This window comes from Carassius carassius, chromosome 9 (assembly GCF_963082965.1).
Source record: "Carassius carassius chromosome 9, fCarCar2.1, whole genome shotgun sequence".
NCBI lineage: Eukaryota > Metazoa > Chordata > Actinopteri > Cypriniformes > Cyprinidae > Carassius > Carassius carassius.
Window position 1 is genome coordinate 22,048,172 of NC_081763.1, and position 11,710 is coordinate 22,059,881.

The 11,710-nt window shown below is 36.2% G+C and overlaps 1 protein-coding gene across 1 annotated transcript; it reads left to right on the forward strand.

Annotated features, from left to right (window-relative positions):
- Nucleotides 1–3,394: 3,394 nt before the first annotated feature.
- On the forward strand, nucleotides 3,395–11,014 carry LOC132149308 (Golgi SNAP receptor complex member 2-like). Its single transcript, XM_059558441.1, has 6 exons — nucleotides 3,395–3,580; nucleotides 4,057–4,121; nucleotides 7,098–7,206; nucleotides 8,896–9,028; nucleotides 9,139–9,279; nucleotides 10,059–11,014. The coding sequence occupies exons 1-6, from the start codon at nucleotides 3,552–3,554 to the stop codon at nucleotides 10,218–10,220; spliced, it is 639 nt and encodes a 212-aa protein (XP_059414424.1). The 5' UTR covers nucleotides 3,395–3,551; the 3' UTR covers nucleotides 10,221–11,014.
- The last annotated feature ends 696 nt before the right edge of the window (nucleotides 11,015–11,710 follow it).

Genomic DNA, 11,710 nt, shown 5'->3' on the forward strand with positions numbered 1-11,710 from the left:
CATCAACCACCATTCGTTCTCCATTGAGACCTGCCTGTCTCACCCACCACACTAATGGTTGGGGGGGGGGGGGGCACATCAACACCAGTCAAAATGATCTTGAGTAGCACATAAACACACGCACACACAGACATTAAGGAACACATACAGACACCTATAATTACACACCTGACCGCAGAAGAATGACTGGGATCAAACTGACTGGGTCATTCCTGCTATGCAGTATATTTTTATATTTTATATTGTTCACATTATAAATGTCTAGAAGTACTAGAAAAAATATTAAGTTCACAATTTTTAAAGATGGAATCATATGAATTGTTTTTCTTTCAACACAACATTAGAGGAGATAATGACGTGTTCAAGTCCAACTGGGAAATTTGTATTATTGAATTGGGGAGTCGTAATTGTTGTGTAATTGCATTAAAATAACCTTGGTTGGAGCAAGATATTGATTTTCTGCAAAAATGCAACAAGATAATGATGAATAATCATGAATAAAATGAATTGCTGTTTTTATTAAATTAATGAAGTTGCTGTACATTTTAATATATATATTTGATCATAATTGCCCAATATTATTTAGTACATGTAAGTTAAATAGCTTTATTGTACATATATATATATATTCAATTTTTTGTTGTTGTTGGTTTTTAAATTTTTGGACAGATTATTTACATAGTAAATTAATTCAAATTGACACTCTGATGTAAATTGATTCTATAAAACACATCCTGTTAATTGATTTATTTATAAAAGTCATATGTTTAATACCTGAGCTTGAGCTGTACATATTTAAGAATGTCAGGTAAACCTTTTAATAAAAAGCCTTAATCAGATGACAGCATAGTTTATAAAAAAAGTCTAAACATGAATAATACAACTGTTTTATTTTGTATGAAACCGCCGTGTCTTATTCTTTACACATACTCATACACAGACCTGTCTCTGGATAATTCAGTGATGACATTGCTGAGGTTTCACCACAGGGCAAAGAAACCCAACAAGCTGAAATCAATGTCACATTCATCCACTCATTCGCTTCAAACTGTGATGAACAAGTCAACAAACAACCACCTCGTCTGTCTGTCTCCCTTTTGGAAATTTTGATATCATTAGTGTCTGTGTCTCCAGGCATGGGAGGCACCAGATCAGACTGGTCTGTTCTGATACAAGGCTGCGGAAACCAACATAACTAGACAAGGCCAGGACGAGTGAAAAGAGTTGACAAAATCTAGCCTTAAGAAGTTCTGTCATTATGTTCTTCCTGTCACTGACGCTCCATCAAGGGATGAAAGTTGACACATCTTCCCCCAGGCTTCAAGCTGTAACCATTACTATAAGAATGATGGTATTTGCTTTCATAAAACTACAATTATTGCATGATTCATGTTTCACATAAATGATGAATGGGAATGAGGTTTATATTAATAGCTGTCATTTCTAAATGTAGAGATCATATGGGAAAATTCACATTATTTAAGATTAAAGCTGGTTACTAATTGCTATTCACATTCTAAACTAAACATTCAGATCCTCCTTACAAAAAGTTAACCCTATAATTAATAGTTTCCACCAAAATACAGGGAAGCATTTTTTTCCTGGGGACACAATTTTATGGACCTCATCCAACAACAAAATAATTGACACATTCTTTTTTTTCTCTCTCTCTCTCTCTACTATTTTCGTACTTTTTGTTTTATTCTGTGATTATTGAATGAAAGGTGTGCATTTTAGTTAAAATTTTAGTTCATGTGTAATTTACAAATTGATCTCCATATGGGGGGGGGGGGGGTGGGAGTTGTCATATGACGTTGCTAAAACGAACATTATATTGTGTATTTGCAATGTGTTTATGCAGTTTAAGATAACAAAATACCCATAATTTTCCACATACTGTACATTTAGATTTTTACAAAGCTCATCGTTCTGAAAAGTGAGCTGTGGTTTGATTGGCCAGTGTTCCAGTGCATTGTGATTGGCTGAATACTTCAAGCATGTGACGGAAATGTTATGCCCCTCATCATGTGATGCTGAGTCCCGAAAACAAAACAAAACGAAACAATAAAACCCATTACAAACGAGGAATTTGTAGCATCCAGTGGGGACATAATCACTGACTGTTTTTTTATTTATGTGTTGCATATCGTGCTGCATAAACATAAAATCATGTCTGCATTTGTGATCTGAAAAGCAACAAGCGCTACTCTACACTGCTCAAAACTCATGTTTGAATAATCAGTGGCAAATTCTTTAATTATGTAAACGTACTTACAGACTGTGAGTCAGAAGCACCAGACTGTCCTTGCAAAGTTGAAATTGTCCCACTTTATAGAAACAACCTTTGTGCACAGAAGCAATGTAGATTACTGTTTCAGGAAACAGTCATCTGTAAAATACGCAGCACACATCTGAATATTTGGGTTGAACTGTTCTGGAACAGTGTCATAAATATAACTTAACTACTGATTTCTAGTTGTGCCCTCTTTTGGAAGAACAAACAAAGTAATTTCACTTTCACAATGAAACACGCAGCCAGCGTCTCCACGACATGGCAGTAGCACCAATACTGCAGCGAGAATAAAAGTTACACCTTCTTTCTTTGCATGAACATTTGGGCGGCATTATGCAAATCTTCCCACACAGTGAAGTAGACATGTGGGGGCGTGTTAGAATGAGACGTTCTAGGAGGGCGGGAGCGAGTCTTAACTTTTATAAAGAATATCTCTTTGGATTCGAGACTTAAGACTGCAACTCTAGGGATCGTATCTATTCACTAACAGTTTGTAACACTCCAATGAGAAAGGAAAACTTGAAATTGCACTTAACCTTAAAGGTTTCAGCATAAAGGCTCTTACACCACATGTGTCTCACTGCTCAGGTAAAATGTTTTTTTTTTTTTTTAACATTAATTCACAGTATATATGTAGTCCTTATAGACCAAATTGGTATTCATGAATATCACTTACCTTTAATGTCACCTCAAATAAATAAAATACAAATAAAAAATACAAATAAATAAATAAATAATGTAGGCTATCATTAATAAAATGTTGATGGTTTAATTTTAATTATTCTCTATTCAAATAAAAAGTAATTTTTAATGCTTATTTCTATAATGGTTAGTCTATCTCACTTGTTAAGCATTGTCTTTCATTTACACTATATTATTGTAGTTCTGAATGTATTTTAACCTTTGTCTGTTGTACCTTACTGTAGCTAACTAAAAAAAATAAGAAAGTAATGTTTAATACCATACTAAATAACTAACTAACTAACTAACTAACTAACTAACTAACTAACTAACTAAAATTAGATAGGTAATGTTGAAAACCACCCGCCACTGCTGGCGCTGTTGTTTCTAGCGGAGTGTTTTTAGGCAGGCGGAGAAGGCGCCTAAAAGAGGTCCTTTTTCCTGATGATGTGTATGCTTGAAAGATCAACGTGAACCTAAACGAAACGGAGAAAACAATACATTGCATAACTTTCGTTTACAGGCTTTTGTTTGTTTTGTTACCGTGTTTTGGTGGCGTCTTTAACGGTCACTGAAGATGGATATGCTTTACCATCAGACCAATAAGTGAGTTTGTTCATACTGCTGCTGATTTTGTTGGCTTACCAGCAAACATAACTATTTAATAACGTACTCTGATATCAAAAGCTGAACGTTTTCATAAGCTCGATAAACATGTAACATTTAAAATTCTCTGAAATCTGTTGTATGGAAATGCAATATAAGCTGCTTTGGTCTGACAGGGTGTGTGAATTAAAGATGATGTAGATTTCTCTATTCTTTTTGTTTATGACTTCCAATCAGCATGTTTGGTTGATATTATGCTTCATCACGGTCTGTCAGCTGTTTAGTGTGTTTGTACTGTCAGTAAGATAGAGCTTGTATAATGCTATTATCTGTCTGACAGCAGAGACCTTACACTAGATAGAGGGACTCCTGTAGGAACCTGAAGGGCCCATTCATTCAGTGAATCATGACTTTAATAATGCCCAGTGTATTTAACCCCCTCTCTTTTCTCAATCGTCCATGTCTTTAACTTTTAGACAAATTCAGGATGTTCAGTCTCAGATGGGGCGACTGGAGACAACAGATCGACAATCAGTCCACTGTAAGTGTGTGTGTGTGTGTGTGTAAGGGGGAGTGAATAAATATCCTCAATCCCACGAGAGGATACAAACAGGACATATACTCCAAAGCATAATGACAATTAGAGCTAGGCAGTGTGGTTTATGAATATGAACATCATCCAAATGCGACTTCATTATTCCAGATTGGTAGATTAGTAGTTTTTGACTGAGCTTTTCCATTTCTTTTTCAAGCCCTTATTGCCGGTATGTATTAGATAAATGGCTAGCAGAATGGGAAGTGTGTCAAAATAACAAATTATTTGAAATAAATCCTGTGGTGGGGAAAAAATCTCCATCTAGCAAATACTTAGTGCACTCATGTATAGATATTTTATACAATGTACATATGAATATATACAATATAGCGATATATACTATATACAAAATCTGAATATCATTGCAATATGTAAACTATTTAATCTCTCCAGCTCTAATCTGCCAATTAATTGATTTGACATTTATATCCAGATATGACTCAATTGTGTGTGCAAGGTGTCATGTAGGTCACATCAGACTGATTCATGAGTATTTAATGAAGTGTGTAGAACCACCAAAATGTCAATATTTTAGCACTACATTGACCGTACAACTTTAAAATTTTGTTAATGTCATGAAACAATGATTTTAAATAGGACAAACTTTGAAGGGCTTGTTTTGTAAGATGGACCCAGAAAGTACAATTGAAGAATCTTTTATATAGTTATTATTTATATCTAAAATGGTTAAGTTGTTAAGTTGAATTTTACTAAATGTTTTGTTTTGTATTTGTTAAATGAGGATCTGCCATGCCATTCAAAATTCTGTGAAGCTGATATAGCAATAAACTTAAATACAACAAACTAGGGCTGCACAATTTATCAAATTTCTAATTGCGATTACAATTATGGATGCCACAATTATGTAATCGTTCAAAGTGGCAATTAAGCTTTCGAAGTCCATTTATGTTATGCAGTGTGCTTAAGATGCGTTTTTTTCCCCTACATGTCATCTTAAGGGTTTTTCCAATTATTAAAATTTTAGTTTTAGTATAACATTATAATACCATTCATATTTTTACTTTTTTATCAATTTAAAGAAGAAACCAATCCAAATGTATAGTTGACATTTGAGGCTTAATACTATAGAAAAGCACTAAAAGTTTTTCAGTTTGAGTGTTTTCAACTTGTTTATTTTCATATAAAAATACGGCATGCAGTTGCAGCAAACAATGGTATAAACATCATTCAATGTAAATTGTGATAATCATAAATAATCCCAATTACAATTTCAAGGGAATAATCGACCATTATGATTTATAATTGTGCAGACCTACAACAAACCATTTCTGTTAACGTATAATTGCAATGAATGTAATTACGAGATTATCCTACTCTCAGGTTTTTTTTTTGTATTTAATCACTATATAAATCATATATAAATATAAATCTTTATTTTGCAACATATTAAAAGAACTAAGAAAGTGCACCAGGTATAACACCAGAATATTTTGACATATATCCGGTCCAGTGTTGCATTTCCCGAAAGGTTCATAAGCCTAATTAGTTTGTATAGACCATCTGTGCCAATGGTTTATCTATTTAGGCCTACAGTGCTTTTGGGAAACCCCAATCTTATTTACACGTGTGTAACGATTAACAATTTGTGTGGTTACATGTGACCACCACAACATCCACTGCATGTTTACCATGACCTCCTAATGTGGTTTCAGTAATCATATCGCCCCATGTACCCCAAAATTTTTCACTCGTGATTGGATAATCTAGATGTAAAACCGCATCTACACTGGCTCCAACCAATCTGCTTGGAGCATCAGGCAGAGTCATGGTGGTGCCACTGACCAGCTGATTGTTCTGTAGAGGAGCCAGGCTGGTGCCACAGCAGGAAGGACAGGGAGGAGTGACAGTGTGAGGGCATGGAGAAGCCTCAGTCTCATGCAGATGCTGGAGGGCGAGACATGTGGAGTGTTGTGGTGTGTGTGTGTGTGTGTGTGTGTGTGTGTGTGTTTGAGGTGGTGTCGTGGCTCTGTGGTGAGTCTGAATAAGATAACATCATATGAGATGTCGTCAGGCAGGATAGATGCATAATGTGTGCATACGTATGTCTGTGTGAGAGCCAGTGTGAGATTGCATTGTCTCAGAGGGTGGGGGTCAGGGCAGACTGCATGTGTGATTAAAACTTTCCCACCAGTCTGTGGTTCTCTCCAAGGAAGCTGCACTCAGTCCCAATCAGAAGATCTGCATGTTAGTGCTTGATTCAAACTCTGCCTGCTACTTATTTTAACTCATTGCAGCTTAGTGCTACGTTTTTATGCATTAATTATACATTAAGGAAATACATGTGCTCATTTCCCCTTACTTTTACATTTAGATCACTTTTGCCGTCATCTAACACTCAAATAAAAACACTGTTAAATGTAAGCTTTGGCAAGAAATATATATATATTTTTATACTGTGTATTATATTACTAAATTCACTTGTAGCAATTAAAATGGGTATTACAAAAACATTGGTGCATGCCTGATTTTAACTTTTTTCTATATATATAATATGTGTGTGTTTGTGTGTGTATAGATATATATGTATATGTATGTATACGTGGGTGTTTTTTATTATTTGTATATACAAAGTCATTCAGTGGTTTGGTGTTTGAGATTTTTTTAAAGAAATTACATTTGTTTTATACAGCAAGTATGCTTAATTTGATGTAAAGCTTGACTATTTTCAACTTGAGAATAAGAAATTTTTCTTGAGCAGCAAATGGATTAAAATAGAAAACCGTAGTTTTAAAATGTTTTTAAAAAATCACAATGTTACTGTTTTCATGATCAAATAAATGCTGCCTTGATGAGCATCAGAGACTTCTTTTAAAACCATTAATAGTTCATAAAGTATTTTGTGATGTACTTGATATGATTGCTCTTTGTGTACTTATGTTTCTGATGGTTGTTTCCCTGCAGTACTTGAGAATGAACTTCAAGCAAGAATTGACCAGATCTTTAATCAGCTGGAGCGTCTCGAGATACTAGCCAGTAAAGAGCCGCCAAACCGCTGGCAAAATGCAAAACTGTGAGTGCATTGGTACAAATATCCACTAGTGCCTTCTTAAATGATGCAAAGGTCCTCGTCATAAACTGAGGTTGGTTTCTGGAGAATAGCCAACTAGAGCAAATGATTCTTCCTGTCAGAAGATAAAATTAGAATCCAGTTTGATCTGTAATCATTAACCACACACAGTCCAGTATGTGAGTATGTGGAAGCTGGACTATAGTAGTGTTGGATAGATGACTGCCTGAATGTTGTAGGTTCAAAGATCAGGAGGCCTCTCTACCATGACATAACCCATAAGAACATGAGTTGCTCTTGGAGGATTGATCTTGTAGTAAATACATAATCTAAATAACTTTAAATAAGAAAGCCCCTGCCAAATGAAGAATAATGTGAGGTGATGAAGGTGAAGAGTGTTTGTGTTGAATGCTCCCCGTGGCAGTGGGATCCAGTGAAAACATGCTGTCTGCAGTCACCTCATCACCAACATTCCCGCCATGTGTGGCAAAGCCTGGCTAAAGCACTGCACAAACACAGCTGAGGCCAACACACCTGTTACAGACCAAGAGCAGACTCTTCCTGTGTGACAGCGTGTGTGTGTGGATGACCTCAAACACTCACGCTATCCAGAAACAACTGAGGCTTTTCACATTTCAGGTTAACATTAATAAGTTAGTTTAACAATGTGAATCCTAGTTTAACAGAGGGAGCTTCAGACACTTTTGTCATTGAAGTGATTGTTATATTTTTATCTGTTCTAATAACCCATGGGTTTTATGCATTTAAGTCCAAATAGCTCAACAATAAGGATTTTGTCTGCTGCACCCAGTCAACCCATTAGTTCAAATTTGTACTTGTCCTGTAATGTTTTTCATTGACCCTACAACAAATTTTTTTTTTTTTTCAGATTTTATATACCGTATTTTCCAGACTATAAGTCACACTTTTTTTCATAGTTTGGCTGGTCCTGCGACTTATAGTCAGGTGCGACTTATTTATCAAAATCATTTGACATGAACCGAGAGAAATGAACCAAGAGAAAACATTACCGTCTACAGCCGCCAGAGGGCGCACTATGCAGCTCAGTGCTCCTGTAGTCTACACTGAGCAGCATAGAGCGCCCTCTCGCGGCTGTAGACGGTAACGTTTCTCTTGGTTCTTGGTTCTAAATAAATGCGACTTATAGTCCAGTGCGACTTGTTTTTTTCCTCATCATGACGTATTTTTGGACTGATGCGACTTATAGTCAGGTGCGACTTATAGTCCGAAAAATACGGTAATAAAAATATTTAATTTTCAAATATTATATATATTTTATATAATTAAAAAGAAAAGAAATAGCATTTTTAGCTAGATTATCATTATTTTAAAATATAAATTATAGTATTTTTAAGCAGTAGCGCATATAATAATTTAAACTATTTTGAATTAAAAATAAATATATTTTTTAACATCATTATTAGAATTATGTATAATAACAATTGCAATATATTTTAAAAGAATTTTAAAAGAACATCCTTTTTGCTGAATCCTGAGTGGCGTAAACAAGATGTGAAAAGTTTTACTCAAAATTCAGTTTTAGCCGTTATTGAATGCAACACTTCTTTCTGTATAAATGAGCTGGTAGTCTACAACTGTTGCATCACCTAGCAAGCCCTGTGGGCTGCTGTGTGGTCCGAAGAACACTCAAGTGTGTTTTTCTTTCTGTAGGCGTGTTGATCAGTTGAAGTATGATGTGCAGCATCTTCAGACAGCCCTGAGGAACTTCCAGCACAGACGCTACGCTCGCGAGGCTCAGGAGAGAGAAAGAGAGGAGCTCTTGAGCCGAAGCTTTACAACAAACGTCAGTAGACCACACACACATTCTTTCTGCATACTTTCTCTGTCTATAAACGCACATCACACTACTTAGAAGGCAAGATTTTGACAGTGCTGTGTGCTTTTTATGTGTAGGATGCAGACACCTCCATCCCTATTGATGAAACCCTGCAGTTTAATAGCAGTCTACAGAACGCTCACAGAGGAATGGACGACCTGCTGGGCTCTGGCTCCAGCATCCTTAACGGCCTGAGAGACCAGAGGAGCACGCTTAAGGTGTGTGTGACGCTCACAACACAGGGCGGATTGAACTATACACCAGGAAAGGGGATTTTTTTTCCCCATCCTCTTATCAGGGTGTTTCTAAACATTTCAAATAGTGCTTGACTGATAAAGTGCTGATGGCTGATTTAATCATTTTAATGATAGCCAAATCAAATTAATTGACACAACAGATCGATCCATTTTCAATTAAATTGACAGTAATTTTTTCATTAAATATATATTATTTCTGCTTTATATCTGTTAAGGAAAACATTTTAGGTTTTGCTATCAATGACACCACTGGTTTGAGGTTAGGTTTGCACATATTGACACTGACTGTGTGTTTCCAGGGAGGAGTGTGTGCTCTTCCTGAAGCTCCTCTGATTATCTCAGAGCGTGAGAGACTGCCTCGCCTGTGCTTTTGGGGAAATGGGGGGTGATGTGTACCTCAGATATTTTACTGAGTGAATGAAAGCTTATCTGTTGCTCATTGTGTTCAAAGAAAAAAAAAATACTATAGGCCAATTTCACACTTCCGTGTTTTGGCTTCCGGATTGACCCTCGCTGGGTAAATTTATTTCTGGTAACAGTGATGGCTGTGAAACAGTTCTAAATTCAATATCATGAAATAGTTTGAATTGTCTTGGTGATTTAGTGAGACTACAAAGCTCTAAGTAAAAGAAATTTAAGAACTTATTCTAAATGTTAGCGCTTAACTGATTAAATCATTCTCCGTGTCTGTTTTGGTGCGGCAGATTTGTAGTAACATTCCACACCTTCTGTTTTTTTAGGGTACCCATAAGAAGATGTTGGATGTCGCGAACATGTTGGGTTTGTCGAACACGGTCATGCGTTTCATTGAGAAGCGAGCGTCACAGGACAAGTTCATCATGATGGCTGGAATGCTGGCTACTTGCTTTGTCATGTTCCTGGTGGTTAAATACCTGAGCTGAACTCTCCCAGCTTTATCCGACCCTGCTGCTCGATCGCGTCAGTGGATCATTGCGGTTTTCATGCCACATGCATCACATCTATGAAAACTGCACAGGTGTCCTGAAAGAAACATAACAGAACTGCCTCTTTGCAGGATGACTGCCACTCTCAACATCACAAACCTTTTGTGTCTCTAGTCTTTCGTCTTTAAATGTGTTTTGAAATCCTTTCATAACTTTCCTCTGAGCTAATTCAGAAATAAGCAGCAAATTTGTCTTACTGCTCTTTATTTTGTAGTCCAGACTGAACTAAAACCTTTATTATCCCCGGTATTATAAAAGCATTGGAGCAAATAATAATAAAAAATAATAATTTAATTTAAAATGTAATGGTTAGAGAATTGGTCTGTTATCTGGCTCTTCATTGCCGCCACATGGACAACAAACCAAAAATGTTTGGTTATTCAGTGCTGTGTACTGTATTGTTCATAAAGGTCCTAACCTCTAAATACAAATGTCTGTGCAATAAACTCAAATAGCCACATACATCCAGCTGCCTTGAGATGTAAAACTCTACACTTGTTTCATGTTGTTAAACTGCAAGTGTGTACGCCTGGATCTAAGCAGGAGCCACAGCCTCCGGCAAACAGGAAATGAGACGTCTTATTGGACATCTGCTGCATGGATCTTGACACTCTGTGTGCGCACATTCACACATGCTCAAGACCCCAGCAGCAAATCCTCAACAATGTCCTCCTGCAACAGACATGCATCAAAAAAAATACCACATAATTTCTTAATGTAGACTCATTTTATTTTAAGTTTATTTGTATTATTTGTGAAAAATGATGTGAAAGTTAATTAAAAAAAAGATTCTCCTAGAGTTCTTTTCACTGTAGTCAGTCAGACGGACAGACAGATCATCGAATTAGAAGAGTAGAACAAATTTATTTATCGACCAAATACTGATTTTAAGGTCTTATAAAGGCCCACCTCTGTAATCTGTAAGCAGTTGTAAGCATATTTCACATAGAAAAATGCCAATAGTGCCATCTAGTGTTAAGAGCCAGGACAGCTTTAAAATTGAGTGTGCGGGTGAATCTCTTTGGGGTGATTAATTAGGCTACCTTGCCAAACGCTTAGTAAAAGTTTACACTCACACAATTCTGGTACAACGTTTGAAATGCCTATGTTTGATGGGCATTTTAATATTGCCAATAAAAAGGTTAAACATCCGTACCTGCACACTGACCAGACTATGCATAGACTACTTTTATTGTCGTGATTTGCAAAACAAACAATTTTTGTATGCTACTTTTTCAGGTTATTATTACGAATGCCCAGAGCTTAATTTATTTGTCCAATGAAAACAATATCAGGCACAGATTGCATGTCCTTTTCTGATGGCTTGCACTTCCTGGGGTTCACCACTTCTTAAATAGTGAGGGAAAGGTTCATGGTGGTTTGCAAAATAGCTAGCTTGTCATTAGAGAGTGAAATTTCATTTATTC

Bases quoted from the DNA above. Each gene is read 5' to 3' on its own strand.
- LOC132149308 (XM_059558441.1), top strand. From the start codon at position 3,552: ATGGATATGCTTTACCATCAGACCAATAA. The intron at 4,122-7,097 runs GTAAGTGTGTGT...GTTTCCCTGCAG, and splicing joins AGATCGACAATCAGTCCACT to TACTTGAGAATGAACTTCAA. The intron at 9,029-9,138 runs GTCAGTAGACCA...TTTTATGTGTAG, and splicing joins GCCGAAGCTTTACAACAAAC to GATGCAGACACCTCCATCCC.